We start from the raw sequence: 24,297 nt of genomic DNA on the forward strand, positions 1-24,297 counted from the left end.
GCCCCTCTTCTACCTTTATTTCCCTATTGTTCAATTCCATACTCTCTCCACTTCCAGAAATGAAGTTGCTCCAATCTTCTCCCCTTCAACAGCTTTAAACAAAACTCCCCTATTGTACTTTACTTCTTTCTTTGGATGCCAAGCTTGTTAAATTAGTCTTCATTTCCCAAACCTACTTACCAGAGTTTGCTTTCGAAGATTCATCCCTTGGCTCTGGGATTTTCATTCTCTGAACTCCAACAGAGAATTCCTCAGTACATGCTACCAAACGTCAAATCTTGATCTCCAGATCTTGAGTTCCTGCCCAGGCTCGAAACCCATATATCTTCAAACACATCATATTTCTACTTGGATATCTTATTATGATCTCACACTCAAGTTTCCTATGTCAAATGGTTTTTAAGGTGCCTTCTAACTATAAAAACTTCCAATATAATCCAAAACAGAATGTGACATCCCTTCTACCCATTCCAAATCAGTTTTCCACTGTAAAGTTCACAATAATGCTACTGGTGGCGCCGTAATTCTCCCTCCCAGTAACCAAACTCTGTCTAATCTTACTTCGGAATTTCTGACATCATCCATCCATTTCTAGCCTATCACCTTACAGTTTTTCCAGGCTTTCTCCTACTTCAAACACACATCCCCCCAATTCCACATTTATATCATTCTCATCTTAATCTTCTTAAAATACTGTGTCACATTATCATCCAGTTAAAAAACTCCAATAAACCTCCAATGTTAAGTCCAAATTCCTTAGCTTGGCATCCAAGTTCTTCTCCAATCTGTTCCCAAACCAACTTTGCAACACTCCACTCTACTAATCCCTATAAAGTATTGTACATCTCAAACTCTACTCACCACCCAAGTTTATTTCTATAATAATCATGTCATGTCTGCCATCCTGGAACACCTTCCACATTGTTCACTTATATTCCAAATTTTTCATGGCTCAGTTTAATTTCATCCTTTCCCATAAAATCTTACAGCCCAGGGTAGTCTCTCCCCATCTGAAATTTCTAAGCCATTTACTGCCTATACTACTCATTTGCCATTTAGTTACATAATGCCTCATACCATTATCTGTTATGTAAACGTGTGTATCACCTCTCACATTAGAATAAAAGCAAAAACAAACCTAAGAAGAGGCAGTATCTACTATATTTTCTGAGAAAGTTGTACACAGTAGGCACTTAACAAAAAACTGCTGAATGCATAAAGAGCACAATCACCTTGCTTCATGAGATCCTACCTGCTCATGTAATCCCACTTAAGAGAAAAGAACTGCATAAAGAAGAGTAGAAATAGAAAGTGACTATTTTTTTTTTTAACCATCATTGTAATAATGATTCATGCAAGAATCATCAATGGATGCTAAAACCATCACATGAAAGTTTCTTGGGGAACAGGATATTTACACAGTCTCAAAATATATCTGAACAAATTACTTATGAATTACAAAGGGAAAATAGGTACCTTTACAGTGGAGAAATCTGGCGGACACCAAGTGATCAAAGTTAACATCACCAATAATGGGATAAACTGACATCATGTGCCTCCTGATGTGATGCACTGAGGACACAACATCACTTATGTATTATTCCTGCCAAAAATGCATAACCTGAAACTAGTCATGAGGAAACAATCAGACAAACCAAAAACTGAGGGACAATCTACAAAACAACTGACCTATACTCTTCAAAAATGTCAATGTGCTGAAAGACAAAGAAAGGCTGAGGAATTGAGTGTGTGATCCTGGACTGGATCCTGGATCAGAAAACAAACTGCTATAAAGGACGTCACTGCCACACAGGATAACTGGTGAATTTGAATGTGGACCGTATTAGGTAACAGTTCTGTATTAATATTAAACTGCCTGATTTTGAACATTGTTCTTTGGTTAAGTACGAGAATTTCCTTGTTCTTAGGAGAAACATTCCAAAGGATCTAAGGGTAAACGAATCTAAAACTTCATTCTCTAACTGTTCAGCAATAATATTAAAGTACCAATAGAAAGATCGGCTAAAATGTAGCAAAATGTTACCAACTGGTAAATCTACAATATAAGAGATCATTGTACTACTGATGCAACTTTTCCTCTTTTTTTTGAAATAAAATTAAAAAAAAAAACAAACCCTAATACCACACAAAAACTTTGAGAAGTTTTTATTTATCTGTGGTATTTTACATTTTATCTGACACTCTTAAAGCAAGACATACTTGCAGTGGAAAAGTCTGCTTTATAAAAACATTTGTTCTAAAAAAACACATACATGTTTTTGGAACCAAAGAACCATTTTATAATGTTAACAGTCCAACACTAATTTATCTTTAAAAAAAAAAAAATTTCACATTCATTGTAGTAAAACTCAGTTAAAATGAATAAAGTCAACTTGGTGAATAAAGTCTTAGACAATACTTTCAAAACAATGTAGTCTTATTATTTTCAAATATACAGAGAGAGAAATAAAATGGGCTAAAATAAGTATTTTAAAGAAAAACTAATGATCTGTAATTAACATTTTAATAAGCAAGTATTTATAAACTAAAAGTTGCTTCCAAAATTACATTTATCATACATCACAAATTTTACCTTTCTTCAATTATCAAAAATTCTGGTCTAGCTGATTTTAAGTCAGGCTTTATTAGATAGTTACTAATTGATTATTTCTACAGAGGCTTCCTGGAACCTTCAAAAATAATTCTTCTAGATTCAATATAGTTAGCAATAGTCCTTTAAAGTTGGATACCTTATTTATGAGATGTTCGGTAACAACTTCTCTTAGTCCAGTGTAGAGCTTTTCTCCATGTTTATGCAAAACCATTGTATATGCATTTCTATAGAGCTCCTCAAAACTAAGACCACTGTTATTCTTACGCTGGATTTCTTGAATTGCATTTTTCAGAAGGTCCCAAATGCTGTTTACATATTTTTCATCCATGGTCATCTGTAATATCCAAGAGAGAGAAAGAGAAAAAAAAAAAAAAACAAAAAACCAATGGTTGAAAATCTTTCTGTATTTATCCATAGAGTAAATATTTTATTATATGGCTATGATTATAAATCTGCATGACTTAAAAGGATGTTAACAATCTATTTTAACAGAAATAAAGGGATACATTTAAAAATAGTTTTTAGAGCTAATAGAAGCAATCTTTAAAAAATCCTTTTAAGACCTCCCCTCCTTTATCTGCAGCACAACCCTCTTTAAATAATATCATAATTCCTGATATGAATGCTTGCTTTAGCCAAAAGTAGTTTTTCTCTAAGTTTACTTAGTAGAATATAAGCTCAGAGAAATACTGAGACAGAAAGGGCTGCCTGATGAAAAGATAAACTGGAGACATGAACATTATTTTCCTCTTCTGAAGATCTGCAGAGCTCCTTAGCAAAGTCAAGATCAGAGGAAGATCTGTAATTAAAAAGCAAAACAAACAAACAAAATCTAATACAACCATTCTCATCTTCCTGCTTTCCCAGCTTAGATTCCACAGTCTGTCATTTATAAGTACCCTGTGTAAAGCCATAAATCACTTGCCGTTTTTCCTTCCTCCAAAATACTTGCCATTCTAAACTCCAACTGCCCACCTACGCCTCACATGCACCCATAAAGCTGAAGGTAAAAGAAGAATAACATACATACAACCATACTCAATTCATTTCAGTTAAATTCATAACCACTAACCACAAGTGGTCCCTTTGCACAACCACACAATCCTACTTCTCTAGTCTGACTCTACCTTCTCAGACGACTTTAACCATCTCCTCCATCCTCACTCTAGGCTAATGCTTTCTGATCCACTAAGAAAACAGAAATCGCCTAAAGAGATACTGCACAAACCATGGCCATATCCACTAATCTGATTGTATACCTATATAATCTACTAGTTCGTATTCTTGAAGTGCCAAGTTCTTATACTCAAAGTAGAGCAGAAGGACCAGAAACATAGACATTATCTAGAGACTTCTTAGATATGCAGAATCTCAGGCCCCACCCCAGACCTACAGAACCATAGTCTGCCTTTTAACAAGAACCCCAAGTGATAGCTACACAAAATGAAGATTAACAAGTACTCAGCTATTCAAGGACCTTGCTTTTGCAATATCCCTTCCCAGTAACATCAAAATTTTCCTCTCTGCTAGGTAATTTCCATCTGCATTAAAATCTTGTTTCCCATCATAAAACCATACGAATACTCACACCCCCACATACTTCTCTAGCACCACCTAATTTCTTGCTTTTTCATGTACAGTGAAATCACGGGGCTGGGGAGAAGATTTCTATATTCCCTGCCTCCAAGTCACATTTCCCCCACTGTATCTTGAATCTACTCCAATAAGGCTTTCATCTCAACCATTTCATGGAAACTACTTGAGAAGGTCACCAGTGACTTCCACACTGCTAAATCTAACAAAGTCTCAATTCTCATCTTACTTGACCTCTCTGGTAGCAATTAAAAGAGCTGATCATTCCTACTTTTTTTTTTTTTTTTTTGGTCTTTTTAGGGCGGCACCCACAGCATACAGACGTTGCCAGCCAGGGGTCAAATCGGAGCTGCAGCCACCAGGCAACACCCCAGCTACAGCAACACCAGATTCGAGCCGTGTATGCTACCTCATCACAGCTCACGGCAACACCGGATCCTTAACTCACTGAGTGAGGTCAGGGATCGAACCCGTGTCCTCATGTGTACTAGTCGGGTTTATTAACCACTGGGCCACAATGGGAACTCCTCATTCCTACTCTTGATACAGATTCCCTACTGGCCTTCCTATTACCTTGCTTTTATTTTTCAGTCTGCTTACTGATTCTTATCAAAACCTCCAATTATTACTTATCAAAATTTTTACTTATCAAAATTTTTACTTATTTTTACTTATCAAAATTATTACTTATCAAAACCTCCAATTATTCATCCACACTCAGTTTTTAGGTGAAGCTAACTTGTCTAAACTCATGGCTTTAAGTTAACCTCAAAATTTATATATCCTGTTTGGCCCTATTCCCTTAGTACCAAAAGTCCTATATTCAGCTACCTACTGAATATTTCTACTGCAAAGTCTATTAAACATCTCAATTAAGTCTACAATAGAAAGCCTAATCTTTTCCCCTAAGTTGGCTTCTTTTACAGTCTTCTCCAACTGAGCAGATACCCACTCCATCCTTCGGTTGCTAAGGCCAAAAAGTTTTGTCATCCGTCCTCTTTAGTCGCTCACCTCACTTTTAATCACCAGGAGATCTGTTGTCTCTACCTTCAAACGCACCTAGAACCTAACTCCTCATTTCTTCCACTGCTACTAGCCTAGACCAAACCAACATGATCTCTCAGATTACTACAAAGCCTCCGTCTGGAACGCGTTCCTCCTATCAACTTTTCAACCTCAAAACTCTGCTCAAATATCACCTTAAAATGAAGCTTTAACTGCCTACTCTATTTAAAATAGCTGCCTCCTCCTACTAGTGACCCTCAAATTCCAACCTCATATTTTTTATTTCTTTTCCTGACCTCTCTCCTCCCAGTCTAATGTCAGCTCCATGAAGGCAGGGATTTTCTTCACTGCTGATTAACCTCAGCCACTAAAATAATATTCAGCATACAATAAGCACTTATACTTGATTGATTTTTCTACTCATCTCTAACTAGGCAGCCCTTTTAATGCCATACAAAACCTTCAAGTTCTGTGTTCACAACCAGGGAAACAGCACCAATTACTCATCAGATTCATCTGAACTGAAATAGAAAAGCCTCTCCAAACAGGGAAGAAGCTTTTAGAGGTGACGGATATATTTACTGCATAGGTTATTACAGTGGGTTCACAAGTGAATACTTACCTCCAAACTCATCAAGTTGCATACATTAAATATGTACAGGTTTTCATTATGTCAGTCATACCTTAATAAAGTGGTTTAAAAAAAAATTCTCTCCAAGTCCCGTCCAATGAGTATAAACGTGAAAAGAGGAAGAAGCAGGTAGGCAAAATAGGTCAGTCATCTAAGCAAGAAAATAACAGCTCATCTCCCAATCAAAAGGATTCTTAAGCAGATGACTCAAATTGAGTCTTATTATTCTAATCTCTTCTGGAGAGCTTTAAAAAGAACTCTTCAGAAAACAACTTCTTTTCTGTTACTCAAACCTTATTTAAATTCAGGTCTATTAGAGACTTCTCTGAAATGGCCTTAAGACAATTTACCCTTCCTTACACATAAACTACTATTTATTTTTAAAACAAGATATTCTAATACACAGGATGCCATCCGTACAAAATATAAATAAGACACAGCTATTTACCAGTTTTCACAAATAAAGACCACAATCAATGTGATCATGATGGCTTCAAATAGTTCATGTAGTGCAGTGAAGTTTTAGTCTGTTGACAGAATATGTAGAGGTTATAATAAAACAGCCTAAGACACCATCCCTGATGTTAAATAATGAACGTATAAAGCAGAATGTTCAAAACAATTTCAAAGAAAAAGCAAAATTAATGTGGACTAAAAACTCCAGAGAAAACCATACTGCTAATAGTTGAGCAAAACTTTAAATGATCTTGTCAGGCTATGTAACATAAGATCCCACAAAAGCTAGAAAAAATACAAAAAGGTCTCTATTCAACATGAATTGCAAAATTTGCTATCAGAAACTAAAATACTTTAAAAATATAAACTAAAAGGCTTCAAATATTGTACAAATACTCTTACATTACAATAACTGAATCATTTCTCACATATATAAATCAAGGGTTACTCTGTATGTGGTATTTTCCTCAGTATATTTGTGCTTTACAGACAGAAATGAAGACAAAGGACAACAATGTTTCTTCTGGTGATTGCTCAAGGATAAAAATGTCCCAGCAAAGGAGAGGAAAACAGACCTAGAGAGATTAAATGGGAATTGGGATCAGAACTCTGGTCCTCAAATCTAGTCCAAATTGCTGGACTCAACTCCCAGTCCACCATGTTAAGTAATATTAAGTGTAGTAACTGATAATCTAGGTAAACGCAGTATGGTGTATTAGTACAGAACACAGAATTTGTTCTGACAACAAAAGCCTGGATTTGCATCATGGCTTTTCTAAATTCACAAGCCATATAACCGTGGGCAAAATACTTAACTCTTCTAAACTTTTACTCCCTCACTTGTAAAGTGGGCTTAACAATAATATCTATCTCAAAGGACTATCATGAAGATTAAAAGCACATGTCAGAAGAATTTAAACCAGCCTAGGGCACAGTGGCCATCCCTCCATATCCACAAAACCCACAGAATCCTCAGGTTTGGCCTCAGGTTTGGTATCTGTACAGGGTCCTTTAGCCCATCCCACATGGATACCAAAGGACTACTGTATAATCCCTCACATGTCAATTAATGATGATATAATATCTTGAACTCTCATCTACAGGCATCAAATGTCAGGGGAAAAAGTTTTTCAAGCTTCGCAAACAGACAGCTAAAATACAAGTACCTTAACAGCACAACTATGCCAAATGGAAGTCAGTAAATATAACTTTCTTTCAGAAACAATATTCTACACTTCATATCTCCTATTCCTCCAGTGTCATTTAAATCATTTTAATCCCCAGAGCTCTGTCCTTGGTTCTTTTCACTCTACACTGGGTCCCAGGCAGTCCCATTTATTATCACAGGTACAACTACTATGCACACTTCTAGGGTTGTAAAATTCATAAGGCTCTAGATTGGCAAGGGATTCTGGAGCCTCCTAAAACTGCATATAAAATTTCGCAAATATAATGTGCGCACTTCTTTTCTGGGTGGTAGGTGACTAGTTCTTATCAAATTTCCCAAGAAGTCTGGTCCACATTCCAAAGAAGATAAATTACTGGCCTACACATTAATTGCTCCCAAATCTATATTGCCAGTCCAGAAGTTCCTCCAAAGCCTAAACTATTGTATTCAACTACCTCCTGGACATGCCCAATCAAGTAGTGCAGACACAGATCAAATTTATAATGTCCAAAATTTCTAGTAAACTCACTCTCTAAACCCACCCAAATCTTTTTTCTGTATTGTTTAATTCAGTAGTGGCAGCTCAAACCACTTAGTTATACAAGGTAGAAGCATAAGCCTTAACTTTTCTTCTAACCTCTCTCTCACCCCCTTCTCATCCAATCATCAAGTGCTACCGACATCCAGCCAAAGATATTTCTCAAGTATGTTCTCATTCTTCCAACACGGTTGCTCTAAACTGTCAATTAGATCTCTGCAACGGCCTTCCAGCCACCATGAACTCTAATAACCTCTTGGAGACTATCTTCCTCAAAATCATCACTAAAAAAAACATGTAAGCATCATGCCCCTGTTCAAAACCTAGCTCTCATTAACAAAGAGGCAGAGGATGCTATAAAAGGGAACATAATTTCATGATCTAGCCTATGCCTACTTCTCTGACTTCATCTTTCACTTACCACTATTCATCTTAAATTCACTCCCTGGCAACATTAAACCAATGGTTATTCCTGCACACTGTCATGCCTCCCCTCCACACAACACCCTCTCCTATCTTTTTTGTACCTCCCTCTTCTGCCTCTTCCTTATTTGATTCATTACATAGCTTCTGAATACAGCTCAAGTGTCACAGCATCCAAAGCAAAAATCCTTCCCTGATCTCCTCAAGCAAAGCTAATGATGCCTCCTCAGCTCTTTCAGAATACTCAGGTTATATCCATCACTACACTATCATACTGCTCCATAATTACGTGTTTGTGAATCTTTTTCTTCCACTAGACCATGAGATACTTAAAGGGACTGTGAATTTTTCTTCAACCTCACTTAGAGGGCCATAAAAAAATGTTGTTTTACCTATGTCGCACCCACGGAATTTTGAAAACAGGAACATTTGAATTTCCAGGCACAATAATAAGAAACATATTTTAATGTGCTTATATAACAATGTAACTTTAAAATAATGAATATCTTTTTCAAATAAAAATAAAGTATATAACATAAGCAGAAGACTCAAATTTCATTTATCAAGTAGTATTTTCAGATTTTCCCATTCACCTAACTAAATGCTTCAGAAGACTGCTTTATCATTAACTTATTAATATATGTTAACTAGGAAGAAAATGAGATAGAAAAGGCTCTTCAGGAGAAGAGCCATGAACTACAATCTTTCCCTAAGTCAAACAAGTCCAAAAGCAATACACCCAAGGAAACCACACTTCAAGGGCAGATTCCTACATAACATGCTTTGGTCTTGGCATCAACAGAATCAGTAAACAACAGTAGCAAAGTAATTATGTTACTGATGAACTTTAATTTCTCACCCATCCTTGATAGAGAACACGTTAACTGTCAATGGAAGTTAAAAGGACTAAATGATAAACTAATGTCATCAATATGTTAAGCATAAAAACATCAATCTATTATACTTCTACTCAGAGTCATTTAAATGCCCTACCTAATACTATGCATGTTTTTAAAAGAGTAACACAATTCTTTTAAAGTTGTATTCCAAATTATTTGAGCAGGATTTTAATCCCATTAAAGAAACTAACTTAGGTTGCAATAACTGCAAACAACTCAGGAAAGGATTCGGAAACAATGCTTCATCAAAACAGTAAAGTGATAAAAATCACACACATATATGTATACATTTAATGGTTGCTAATTATTAGATTTATACTGCATCATTCCCCAATCTGCTCAAGTTACAAAGTGTTCAGCAAAGTAAATTCAGTCTAGCAAGAAAAGAGTCAAAAGCTCTTTTTTAAAGGAAGGTTAAAACAATATTCTTAAATGCCCATGGCTTAGTGAGACGTTTTAGAAACCAAATCAGGACTTTATTTTTTATTTTTTGCTTTTTAGAGACACACCCACAGCATATGGAGGTTCCCAGGCTATCGCTGCCAACCTATGTCACAGCCACAGCCACAGCCACACCAGATCCAAGCCACACCTGTGACCTACACCACAGCTTACCCCAAGCCAGATCCTTAACCCACTGAGCGAGGCCGGGGATTGAACCCGCAACCTCATGATTCCCAGTCAGATTCACTTCTGCTGTGCCACAATGGGAACTCTCCAGGACTTTATTTTTTAGAAGTGACCTTAACCCCCCTTTACCTAGCCCCATTCCAGGATTATAATTTCCTCATTAATAAGTATCAATAACAAAAATAACACTAACAATCCTTATTTTCTTTTAAAAACATCTCTGTTCTTTCATCTACATTACTTTAAAAGACATAAAAACAAAGCCTTCCAAATGCCCCATTTAAAAGGATGTCAGTCTATTATATACTTACACATCTTGAAAGCTCTGTAGTTACTAAGAGTTGGAGAACTACAGCATGAGCTAATTAAAACTAAAATGAAGAGAACTGTATTCTTCACATCGACTACATACAAAGGACAAGAAGTCTTTAGTCCCCTGTGAATAATTTTCTATAAGAAATTTAGAACAGGGTGGGTGGGGGAAAAGGGTGAGAATTTGAAATTCCAGGCAATTCAGAATGACACAGCTAAAAAAAAATAAACAAACAAGGAAAAATGCTTGATCTTAATTTTGAGCTTCAGCCTCAAAAAAGTTGCTTTGGTACAAGTATCTGAGGAACGGCAATACTCTAGACAAATATAACTAAACCATAAATTATATTAGGAAGCTCCCTCCCAGATTATAAGCACCTCAGACTAATTTAAAGTCTCTCTTACTTTGTTATCCTTCACAACATGTGGCATGATGCTTAGATGATTTGAATGCAATCCGGTTACAGGTGATAATGATGATCAATCTTACTTGATACCAATGGATATGCAATGACTTACAACATCTGCAGTAACCCCATTTATCCATCAGTTAATCTTTAACCATCCTCAACCATCAAAAATATACCCAAAGATCCAAGCTTTGAGGAAAACAGCCCAGTGGGACACATTAAGACTTTGGACAAGTTATTTAACTTCCAACTTCAATTTCTTCATCTGCTTATAAGAGGAGAAATGGAAGATGATGTATTATGTGGAAATAAAGTTTGTGAAAGCATCTGACACACAATACTTGCTCAATAAGTTTCTTTCTTTGCTACATAAAGCAGACATACAGTCTTACCTAACAATTTAAGTCTGAATGTAAAGTTAAAACACTGATGTTGGTTAACTGGTTTCCCTTTGATTAAAAGTGGAGATCACATGGGAATGGAACTGTGCTTCCAAAAGTAATGACTGACTTTTAGAAAGGAAAGAAAAAGATTACCAACTAGAAAAGCACAGTAACCTGGGACAGTGCCATGAAATCACAAACTTAAGTCTGACCTACATTCGACTGGCCTCCAATATCACTAAATTACAGAACACAGTAACATTTATAATGAGAAAGTCAAATCATCAATAGAAGGTGCAATTACTATAATCCACATTTCAGTTCTCAACATGAGTAGGCTGTTCAAAAATCAATCTGAAAATGTAGAACAATTTCTCTCAAAGACATATGGTCAACCTTTCAGATTAGCCTATTAAAGTCCAGTTAAATCACTTAGAGTCCTAACAGTATTCTTTCAACTACATCTGAGTGATTTCTGCATATGTGAAAAGAATGTATATGTAACATTTTATAGTCTGATGATGACAATTTAAAAAAATGCAGTTTTAAGTATTCTCACTGAGTCAAGAAGTTTGCCACTGTCCTACTGCTGCTGTTTTCACTGATAAAGAGATGCTACTGGGCACCCAGAAACACCTTCTACACAGAGAATATTCATCTTGACTAGAACCCTTCAAATTCATAGAGACCCTCCCTATTAAGAAAATTTTTATATCTATAAGATCAACACTTTAAAATAAGAACATTTTGTATTTCCCAATGTACCATTAAATCACAAACATTATAATAAAGGGTCACGTGTATAAAATAGCTCTTTAAACATGCATCTGGAAAACAAAAATAATAAAAAAGAATCATATATTTGGTATCTCAAAGTAGCAGTATGCTACAGACAAAAAACACTTCATATCTAAGCATGTGTTTGAGTTCCTTATTTCTACCCTACAATCTTCTACTTTCTTCTTTTTAGCTGAGGTAGCTAAGGTTTTGTTTTTTCTTTTAAATGGGTACTCCCAGTTTTCCTAACACTATGCAAGTGTGTAAAGCTGTATAAATTAGTTTACATCAGAATCAGCTACACACAATCCAAAGGAAAAGCAAAAAAACCATGTGAAACAGTATCAATTGCCACAATTAGGTGTATCTTTGAATAAACCTATTAATCAAATGGGATATGGCAGCAAAGGGCTTATCACATAAAATTATTATAAAAATCTGGTATCAAATCTCAAAATTCCTCTAAAACTACCAACTTACATGTAGAGAAAGTATGTAAGACTATAGCTAACTTTCCCACTGCTTCATATTAGGATTTAGCCACCACCACTGAACTATACCATTTTTATTCTAAAGAAATTCTAAGGCTGAAAAAAATAGGTGACCATTTGCAACACTACACAAAACGTTTTAGGGGACAGAAGAACACACCAGCATTCAGTTCCTCGGCTGAAATTTTCAGAGCTTAAATGAGCAGAAGAAAACCTCAAATTAAACCCTCTTCATTTTGAAGAAACTGAAGCTAAGCAGCTTATCCAAGATCACTCAGCTGGTTAGAGCAAGGAAGAAATCCACATGAGCTAAGTACCAGGTCAATTCAAATCACCTGAGTGATACAAGGGACTCACTCTACAAATGAATAGGCTAATATTAACACTGAATTATTAAGGCTACATGCTTATTTCAGTTTGGTTTAGAGAAAAGAGCTTTTAACAGAAATAAGCCTTCTGGTCATGGTTCTGCCATAAATTCAAGTCATGAATATCCTTTGGGCAAATCACCCTCTCCAGTTCTTTGTGCCCCCATCTATGAAATAAGATTAGAACAAATTCTAAAGTCCTTTGTAGTTTTTAAAAATTAAAATTTAAAAACAAACAGGAGCGAATAAATTACTTGTTTATTTGGCTAATGCTAACTTTCACCAAAATAATATACTTCTTTCATGTCTTATTTGCATATACCATGAGGAAAAGTGAATTACTTTAAAGTATCTGATCTGTTACTTCAAAATTCATTTCACTGTTTAACCTACTACTTCTTGGTATATTCTGAAAGACACAAAAAATTAAAGATTAAATTATTTAAACATATTAAGTTCAAGGAATCACTTTTTTCTAAATATATATTTAAGATAAATTTATTTTACCTTATTTTATTTTTTGCATTACTCAATGAATTTTATTACATTTATGGTTGTACAACGATTATCACAACCAAATTTTACAGCATTTCCATCCCAAATCTTCAGTGCATCCCCCCACCCCCCCAACTTGTCTCATTTGGAAACCATAAGTTTTTCAAAGTCTTCTGTTGTGCAAAGTTCATTGTGTTCTTTTTTAGATTCCACAAATTTCTAATAACTGAAAAAAATTTTAAAAACATATACTATCAGATTTTAACATAAAAAAGTGTTAACTCAAAAATAATGTTTTTATTACAGGTTATGACTTTGATTGCTTTATTCAAGTCAATATACACTAGGACCCCATTAAGCAATTTATATACTTAAATTTTACTTTGATTCATTCAAAGTTTTTATATCTTTTTTTTTTTTTTGTCTTTTTGCCATTTCTTGGGCCGCTCCCGTGGCATATGGAGGTTCCCAGGCTAGGGGTCGAATCGGAGCTGTAGCCGCCAGCCTATGCCAGAGCCACAGCAACGCAGGATCCAAGCCGCGTCTGCAACCTACTCCACAGCTCAGGGCAACGCTGGATCGTTAACCCACTGAGCAAAGGCAGGGACTGAACCCGCAACCTCATGGTTCCTATTCGGATTCGTTAACCACTGCGCCACGACGGGAACTCCCAAAGTTTTTATATCTTGTATTATCTTATGAGATGTGCATAGATGTTGAACCTAGTGAGGCTTGAGCTTGCAAAAGCTCCTTCCAAGGCCTGGAAAATTATTTTGAACCCACTTCATACAGAGAGTACTGCACACTGTATAAGCTTCAGGGACCCTGGCTCCACTCCTGGGTAATAATTTAAACATCAAGTTTAGAATTAATTTTCTGCTATATCCCTTTTATGAAAGTAAATATTGCAGAATCTAGCAAAATCTTAACAGAATATAATTAAGGCACTGTGGTGTAATGGGGAGAACATGAATTTCTGCGACAAATATACCTGGGATCTGAATTCCAGCTCTGCCCTTTCCTAGGTATATATGTAATATATGAACTTTACTATCTCTCTGAGCCCCAGGATAGATTTAATACAGAGATAAAAACATCTAGAAACTGTTGTGAGGATTTGAGATAATTATGATTCAAAGAGCATAAAACAGAGCCTAACACAATGTAGATATTCAATAAATAGTAGTTACTAATCTGATAAAGCAACTTATACTATTAATAAAAGGAAGGGGAGAATTTTTCATGATTACTTTCAAGAGGATAGGGCAAACAGAAGAGGCTAAGTGTCGCTCAGTTAAGAGCTGCTTTAGATAAGAATGACCTAAAATCAGTATGTTAAAAATCAGCATGTTAAAGCATTCCTCTTAGCTTGCTTTTATAGAAAAGCATCTCCAAGGAATCTTGCATTTTCCTAAAGTAGGTAAAAGAGATCTCTTTGAAGTCTTTATTCATTAACTTGGTTGTAACTTTTCTAATTGGAAGAGCAAATTCCGGCCCATTCCTTTCTCAATGATTATTAAATAAATGGAAATAAAATTAAGAAATTTTAATTATACTTTCAACTTTAAAAGTGACTTAAAAGAAAACAAAGAAGGAATGTTTTTTAGCAGTAAAAACTTGGAATAGGGGTGAAAGCACCTACAGGATCAGTTCTCAATTTCGTATTAACCGTATCAAGTTGGGAAAGTAGGACTCTGCAACTTTTAAAAGTCTGGATTAATGACAGCAATTTTACAAAACTACTACGAAGTACCACCTTACACCAACCAGAATGGCCATTATCAAAATGTCCACAAACAATAAATGCCGGAGAGGGTGTGGAGAAAAGGGAACCCTCTTACACTGTTGGTGGGAATGTAAATTGGTACAACTACTATGGAAAATAGTATGGAGGTTCCTCAAAAAACTAACAATAGAATTACCATATGATCCAGAAATCCCACTCCTGGGCATTTATCCAGAGAAAATCATGACTCGAAAAGATACATGCACTCCAATGTTCATTGCAGCACCATATACATTAGCCAAAACATGGAAGCAAGCTAAATGTCCATCAACCGGGTAACGGATAAAGATGGATTATTATTCAGTCACAAAGAAGAACAAAATAATGCCATGTGCAACAACACAGATGGATCTGGAAATTATCATACCAAGTGAAGTTAGACAGTGAGAGACAATCATATACTATCACTTACCTATGGAATCTATAAAAAGGATACAAATGAATTCATTCGCAGAACAGAAACAGACTCACAGTCTTTGAAAGTAATGGTTAGAGAACTTTTTAAAATGAAATCTTCTATACAAAGAGCAAAGAACAAACTGTTCTAAATGCAGGGAGATTTTTGAAGATACCTACTCTACTCTTCCTAGGCCTTCTGGGTCCTGGAGATCCTATAAGAGATTGAAACTAACTGTCCTACATGAAACATTATTACTTTTAGTTGAAAATACTAACTTTATGATTAGAAAATTATTTTAACTGTCTCAGTGATGCCATTGTTTATTAACAAGCTCTTTCAGACATAATTTCTTTTAATCCTCACAATTAACCTGTGAGAAAGACCACTACAGTTTCTATTTTAAAGATGAGAAACAGAAGCTCCCCTCCTGGCTCAGGAGAAATGAACCTGACTCGCATCCATGAAGACACAGGTTTGATCCTTGGCCTCGCACAGTGGATTAAGGATCCGGCGTTGCCATGAGCTGTGGTGTAGGTCACATATGTGGCTTAGAACTGGTGTTGCTGTGGCTGTAGTATAGGCTGTCAGCTACAGCTATTCCTCCCCTAGTCTGGCAACTTCATATGCTGCAAGTGTGGTCCTAAAAAGACCAAAAAAAAAAAAAGAGAGAGAGAAGCAAACTAAAGAATCTGTCAGTTCATTCATTCAACATGCTGCATACCACGGCACCACACTGACAAAGATAATACAAAAACATCTGCTGCCTCCTCTGAAGAAAGTGATGTTCTAATAAAAGAGATACTATTATTTGAAGATTCTGGCTATGAAGGGAGATGGCTTGGTAGTTACCATGGCAGGGAACACAGAAAAAGGAATATCATCCTTCTCTGAGACCCAAGGGAAGGAGCTGAGAATAAGTAAATATACAGATTAAAGAATATGACTGAAAGGGAAGAAAGCTGAAGAAACTTACACAAGATAACATTAGTAGTTAAATTTAGAGAGATAAAAGAATTCTCAATAAAGAGCTTAAGGACAGTGATTAAAGTTTGAAAAAGCTCATTCAGGAATGGGAGAGGGAGCCTGCTAGGGACACACAAAAATTGCCCAGAGGCACTGAGTATCCAGCTAGGTTAGAGAGTCTTCCAATCTTCTCCAGGAGTAAGTCTAAAGGCAGATGAGTGGAATAGTTCAAGACGGTTTTTGCTGATATTTCTGGCATAGCTCTGGGGAGGTAGTAGGAAAGAAAGAAGGGTCAACTAGTAACAATAACTACAGCTAGCAAAAATGAAAGGGTCTTCTTAAGACCCAAGAGCATATTAATGTGAGAAGGAAACAAGCAACAAGTAGGACAGCACAATTAATAACAGCTTGCACTTATTTATAGTGCTTACTATGTGCTAGATGCTATTCTAAGAGCTTATTTACATGTATTAACTCTATCCTTGTAACCACCTTAGGAGGTAGGCACTATTGTTTTCTCCTTTTTACAAAAGAGGAAACAGCAGAAGTAATTTAGGTCCTATAACTAATAAATGAAGGAGCTAGGACAGAATGGAATATTGAAATTTAAGGTTTCTTTTCTTTTTTCTTTTTAGGGCTGCATATGAAAGTTCCCAGGCTAGGGGTCAAATTGGAACTGTAGCTGCTGGCCTATGCTACAGGCACAGCAACACCAGATCTGAGCGACATCTGTGACCTACACCAGATCCTTAACCCACTGAGTGAGACCAGAAATCAAACCTGCATCCTCACGGATACTAGTCAGATTCTTAATCCACTGAGCCACATGGGAACTCGTGAAATCTAAGTTGCTAAAGTAGCAGGATGACAAGCTCCTAAACAGAGTGAAGATCACCATATTATAGAAGAGGCCAGATCTGTTTGATTATCATTGTATATTCAGTATCAGACTCCTAGTAGGAACACACAATAAGTATATTTTAAAATAAATGAATGACCCTGCCCACATGCACTGAATAAAGTAATGATTTAAACTAGAGAAACATCTGTGAAGGAGGTATTAAAGTCTTGAATGACTGAGGGGGCATGTGTAAGAAGTTAGGAGGTGATCACAACCTAACCACTTGCTACTACAAGCAGCAGCTCACAAGTACCGCTCACAAAGGTCCAAGCTACAAAAGAGGATGATGGATGTGGCAATTATCAGCATCTGAGCCCAAAGATTCAAGGATTATAAGGGAAATAGATACCTCAATTCAGAGGATAAGCCTGTATCCTCAGGGCAAAGCCAAATTTTAGAAGAAAAGAAAGAATTCTCAGAACAGGCTATGATACAGGTGGTCAATCTGCAATGGGGACCACCACGTGTAGTTCACAGTCTGGGAGGAAGGAGTCGCAGTGGAGGGAGAGTAATGTAGAATACAGCTAGTGAACAAAAGGCCAGACCAGAGATTAAGTCTTCTGACATGCAATAAAAGATTACTGCCAATGCATATTATCTTTACTTTCAAGTCACTGTTTCAGGAGACTAGGCTAATTTTAAGGAAACTGCCACAAGATCATTCATGACCTATAATTGACGACTGCACTTAAAATTTGAAGAGTTCAAACATTTCTGAGTACTTGCATAGATGTACCTAAGTAATCAATTACTATGGTTTGGCTTAAAGGACTAGTTTCTCATTTAATCAATCACTCACGAACCACCCACACTGTGCCTAACACTATGCAAACCTAAGTACTTTGTGGTTCAAAAGGGAGTCTGGTACAAGATTTGGGCAGGGACCACAACCTAGCTCATGAGCAAAACAAAAAAAAGGGGGTAGATGAAAGAGAAGACAAGAAATAAGGAAAACAATGTATTTTTGGATAAACAATGTAATATTAGAATGTATACACCAAATGAGTGCTTATTCTTTCAATAAAGTTCCCCAGAAAAGTAACTTTACTCTGATGATTATGTGAGATGCATTACTAGAACTTCTTTTTGGATTATACCTCCATCCCCAGTGGCATTCTTTTGAAGGGCCCCAGTGGTGCCAAACCTATATTCTTTGAGACTGATTTCTTAGTATGGTTCACAAATTGACTCCGTAAGCTTTTCAAAACATGTAATAAGCTTTTCCAAAAATGTAAGCACCAAAAAATGACAGCACCACGAAAATAAGTGTGTAGTATCAATAAAACTACTTGCAAAAATGCAATTCAAGGAGTTCCCGTCACAGCTCAGTGGAAACGAATCTGACTAGCATCCATGAGGACTGAGGACGTAGGTTCGATCCCTAGACTTGCTCAGTGGGTTAGGGATCTGGTGTTGCCACGAGCTGTGCTGTAGGTTGCAGAGGCAGCTCAGATCTGGCATGCTGTGACTGTGCCATAGGCCAGCGGCTATAGTTCCGATTAGACCTCTAGCCTGGGAATCTCTGCATGCCGCAGGTGCGGCCCTAAAAATACCAAACAAATAAATAAATTTAATTTTAACATTAAAATTGTGGCATAATCATGGCTAAATGTTGGTATAATAGTTAACTGTGCAAGATACTGTTCTAATGCCTTTTTTTTATCTCTTAACAACCCTATAAGGTAGATCCTACATTTTCAATTTACAGAGGTGAAAACTGAGGCTAGAAGTAATTAAGTAACTTACTAAGGACAACACAACTAGAAAGAGATGGAGCTGACATTCAAACTCTGGCAGTCCAGAGTCCACACTCCTAGCTATCATGCTCTCAGTCTCTTTACTTCTTAGTCATACTTCTAAAATATATGTTAAGTAATATAAAACTAAATGAAAATTCCCTACAGACTACCCATAGTTTTATTTTTACAAGTAGGCAAAGAATTGCAAATTAAAGCATTACAGTACTATTTTTGCACCTACGAAATTAAAGATATAATATGTAAGCTAAGACACCGCTACATGGTAGAAGTAAAACTGATACAAGCTTGAAAGGTGTTAATTAATTCGTACAGCATTCACTTTAGAGCCAGAATGCCTGGGTTAGAAAGAACCCTAGTTCTGCCACTTACAAGTAAAGTGACCTTAAGCAAATTACTTAACCTCTCAAGGCTTCTTTTGTAAAGCAGATGATAAATAGTAGTATTCTACAGAGTTATGCAAATTAAATGTTTACACATGCAAAGCAGAAAGAACAGTGTATGTCACATGATAAGCATTAAGTGTTACTATTATTATTCCTACCTTTCTGGTGGGCAATTTGGTAATATATATTAATTACGTTAAGCCCAGTAATTCCATAATTATGGATGGGCTCAAATATTTATGTGCCTAAGTAGTCACAGTTACATTCTTTACAATATGTAAAATATAGATTCACTAGAATCCATCAAAATCCCTGGCAGTAGGGAAATGTGAGTCAACTGAGGTACTGCAGAGTATTACAGTCATTAAATACAATGTTTTTGATATATTTAATATGGAAATATATATACAATAAGATACCATATTTTTTAAAAGACAGCAAATAAAAAGATCATACCTCAATTTTACTATATGTGTAAAAAACTAAAAGAAAACATATCGAAATGTTAATACTGCTTATTTCCAAGTGGTAGGGTTACAGGTGATTTTTATTTCCTCATTTATAAGTTTGGGTATTTATTAATCATAAATATGCATCACTTTTATAATTAGAAAAGCTACTAAAATGAATTTAGCTTGACAGGATACGACTGTATAGTTTTTCACAATACACGGACACTAGCTGTAATTCCTGCTTTATCTCAGTGATTTCCTACTAGCAGCACCTTTACTTTCCTGCTGACTTCACAATAAAGTACTTTCAAACTTCCATTATTTAAAACTACAAATCATCCAATAACCATTATAAAAATCCAGCAAAACTGTTAAACACCCATATAATAAAAACGTCAGCAAAAAAATCTCTAACGTCTCCTAATTTATAACACAAAAGAAAAACATACTACTTTTTCTAGTCTTAATTATATAACTTTGTTGAAATAGAGAAATGCTGTTATTACTTAGCTACATTTAATGAATGAATGATATACAAATGAAATTTTGTTTTGAATGAATGGAGTGACCTTTTGAGTGGTGGATTATTTAAAAGGCCAATTTCTCATACTATGTTCTACTAAAATTGTTTCAAATTCAGTAACTTTGGTACTAATAATTTTCTTGACTCCTCAGAACTACTTTCTAGGGAGATAATGCAAAATATACACTTTATAGAGAACTACTTTATCCTCTTATTTTTAACTTCTTAAAAGCCTGAAAGGTACTAACAGCTACAACACAGTTGGCTATCCTAAAGCCATTAAACTGAAAAAGATCAGACTAAGTGAAAGTAACACTTTAACGAATGTTATCTTACTCCACAACATCTTTATAAGAAAATACTAGAATATGAAAAATAAATTTATAGTTACTTTGCCACTCTGTGTAATTTGCAAAACTATTATTCAGTCTTCCTGTATGTAGAGTCCAGGTAGTTCTAGGCAGTAATTACTTTTCCTTAGAGAAACCTATTATGAAAATCAAAGCTGTTCCCCCAAATCTAGCAAATATCACTGCAGGTAAGAAAAACATTAACTGTACCCATCTGTCATTAAATTCTTGTGCTCCTAAGGTTTTTTTTGTTTGTTTGTTTTGGTTTTTTGGGTTTTGTTTTTTTTTTTTTTTTTTTTTTTTTTTTGCTTTTTAAGGCCGCACTTGCAGCATATGGAAGTTCCCAGGCTCAGGGTCAAATCGGAGCTGCAGCTGCCAGCTTATGCCACAGCCACAGCAACACCAGATCTGAGCCTCATTTGCAACCTATACCGTGGCTCACCAGATTTTTAACCTACTGAACGAATGAGGCCAGGGATCAAACCCGCATCCTCATGGAAACCAGTGGGACTCTTAACCCACTGAACCGCAACGGGAACTCCCTGCTCCTAAGTATTTAAGTACAGGATAAATGATCTTAAAATTCATCTTTTTCAGAGTTCTGTTGTGGCAGAGTGGGTTAAGGATCCAGCATTGTCACTGCAGTGGATTGGGTCACTGCTGCGGCAGGGTTCAATCTCTGGCCCAGGAACTTCCACATTCTGCAGGTGCAGCCAAAAAAAGAAATTCATCTCTTTCTAATGTCAGTCATTTTGTTGGTTCCATCTAACAGTAACTTCTATCTACATCATTAACTGTCCACATCACACAAGTAGGTAGTGCTCTGTGAAGCTCATCTAGAATTAAGGAGTGGATATGACAACCAGAAATTCATTACCATGATTTAGCATGCTTCTACAAAGCAATAACTGAGCCAATTTCTCTTGAAATCTAACAAAAAGGCCCACTTAAAATGCAAATTATGTATAGAATTGCAGTATGGTATAAGTTTTACTCTTGTGAACAATGATGAAGACACACTTAACACAATGAAGGCCACTTTCAGATGGCACTCTTAAAAAATTATTTTCAAAATGTCTCCTAAACTGTGAAGGCTAAGCCAAGAAAGGCAAATCAGAGGCCAGTATTTCCATTCAACCATTATTCCTTCCAACCGAATCAAGTTTTTCAAGCCCATGTGGACAAACACTGGATGGTACAGATGGTAAGGCATGTCTTTTCAAAGATAAAGACAAATGTTCACCTGACAGCAACTAGTCCTACACAGAGGAACAAAAGCTCAGAGGGAGACACAGGCAACAGCAAGGAAAGAAGAGCAGGAACTTCTTGGGGCAGCATCCTTTGGTCCAAGTCCACATAGTTTCCAGAGGTTTCACAATTACAGCCTCCTTCCTTAAGAAAGCTCTGCAGCCTTTGCTGTTACTTTGGGTACCAAGATCAAAAAGATGTGAAATGACATATATTTTGTTCACCGCAGAAAATTTACACACTGTAAAAACTATTTCCTCCATCATCAATCTGCAAAATACAGAAAGTTTCTCTTTTCCCATATTAAAAAAGAACAAATTTCTCCTGAAATCTTACAAAAAAGGTCCACTTAAAATGCAAATTATGTATAGAATTGTGGTATGGCATAACTTTTTCTCTCGTGAACAACGATGAAGGCACACTTAACACATGCACTAAAAAGAAACTGACTTTACTGATGGGACTATAGCTAGAGTAGGTTTATATGTTTATCAAATATCCTGCACCTTCACTTAAAATTTTGCAATGAAAACAAAACAATCCAAAAATGTATTTTTATACTTTTTATACATCAACTTCAAATAACAGACTCTGAAAGAGCACTTGAGACCTTGGGTTAAACTCAACTGTAATTTCCCTTAAGGTAGCTATCACCAATGGTAATGTAAAATACAATAGCTTTAAGAATATACATGTGAATATACATAAACAATATTATTTATGGAATAAGACGCATTTACTACTTCTGACTAGCAATCCATGCAGACTATGGTTATGTAAAAGACTGCTAACCTGGAAGAAAAGAAAAATTCTGAAGGTCTATAAGAGCTAAAACTTTTACCAAATAAATCACTGAAATACCACACCACTACGGTATGTACCTATCTTTAACGAAGGTTCAAAGAACTATGACTTTAAAATTTATATATTAAAAAATATAATGATTCTTTTCATTGGAACTACTTACAAGTGATGTTAATACTTATGAAATAAAAAAAACTATTGGGCTTTAAAAGTTAGCAGATACTAAGTACTGAGTATCAATCACTAGCTACTTACAAACTTCATTTAAAGATTTCAGAAAAACTTAGAGGGCAACAAGTTATAGACAAAAAGGGTCCAAATTAGCTCATGACCATAATGCGCCTTAAGAAAATCAGTTTCAGGACTATGAGGTAACCTGTCACAAAGTTATGACACCCTTCGCCTAAAGGAATAATAAAATTCTCTCCCACCCCTTCCTCCCAATGATACAAGATCCAGAAAGGAGAGACCATACTTATTTATCCCAAACCCCTGCACAGGGCGCCTGGCACACAGTCCTCAGTATTTGTTGAATGAATGAAGGAATGGAAAAACAAACAGAAACAGACAGACCAAGTGATCAAAGAGTTGACTACACACAGATAAATGGTTAATCAGAATATTAACATATATGAGTTGATGTCAAATGTGAGCTATTTCTCCTAATCTTAATTAGGAGAACTCAGACTTCAAGAATAGCAAACTTTTCCTAAAAAACTTGTATAAAATCATTTTAAATGCTGAATAATTCTAGATTCTGCTAAAGATGTTCAGAACTGATTTAGTAGGAAAACTAGTATCACTCACAAATTCATAAACCCAGTTCATTGTTCCATTATAAGGGAAAACACGCTAATGAATTTCATTAGTGCTCTTCTGTCAACATTTCTCATTTTCGTTGTAGTTTCTCATATTCACTTAGGAAAAAAACCTTCAAAAAAATCAAAATCCCTTTAACCACCATCAAAAAATTTAATTCTCCTTAAGTATATCCTCCCTTTATTTACATAAAGCTGGAAGTCTCTTCACACTGACATCAATATTTACATTATTACAATTTCAGAATTCTGCATCAGGAGCATTTTTTTTCTTTTAAATCTAAAGAATTTTCAGAGAGGTCCTCAACCTCCCTGGGTCAATTTCTTACCAAACTAGGACATTTATATGAATAAATCTTTCCCCATTGCAAACTACACTTTAGAAAAAAGCATGCTTTGAAAAGTTAAGTACAGACCCTCTCTTTCCCCCCCTCACAGGATATGTGTTTGTGATTCTAAGACAGGAAACCCAACATCTTTCTCTAGTTTCACTGTTTTAAAATCTGCTCAACTGCTAGCTTGTCTATCTTGACGTGTATCTGTTACTGTAGCGACATGAGCAAGTATGTCCAGTTTCTCTGTTCCAACTGCACATTTTAATTGCTTGCCATTGGCTATCTGAATCAGATACGACATCCAAAGTTATACCCTATATACTAAACACCGCAAGCGTATGACTCAACGTAATGCTAAAAAAGAAAAAGTTTCTGAACAGA

The 24,297-nt window shown here is 35.8% G+C and overlaps 1 protein-coding gene across 4 annotated transcripts in view; it reads right to left on the reverse strand.

Moving 5' to 3' along the window:
- The window catches only part of CUL3 (cullin 3), a 94,823-nt gene that overhangs the window by 69,297 nt on the left and 1,229 nt on the right, over positions 1-24,297 (reverse strand). For 2 of the 4 annotated variants that reach the window (XM_085001313.1, XM_021075736.2), the window contains one exon: positions 2,751-2,948. The exons of 1 other annotated variant lie outside the window; for it this stretch is intronic. In XM_085001313.1, coding sequence (XP_084857439.1) covers positions 2,751-2,948 — 198 coding nt within the window. Of the gene's footprint in view, positions 1-1,476; positions 1,604-2,750; positions 2,949-24,297 lie in introns of all 4 variants that reach the window. One more of the 4 variants, XM_085001314.1, reaches the window with a different exon arrangement.

Source organism: Sus scrofa, chromosome 15 (assembly GCF_054392235.1).
Source record: "Sus scrofa isolate SSC_HxYL_T2T_F1_AM1 chromosome 15, Sscrofa_HxYL_maternal_Yorkshire_Landrace_v2.0, whole genome shotgun sequence".
Taxonomy (NCBI): domain Eukaryota; kingdom Metazoa; phylum Chordata; class Mammalia; order Artiodactyla; family Suidae; genus Sus; species Sus scrofa.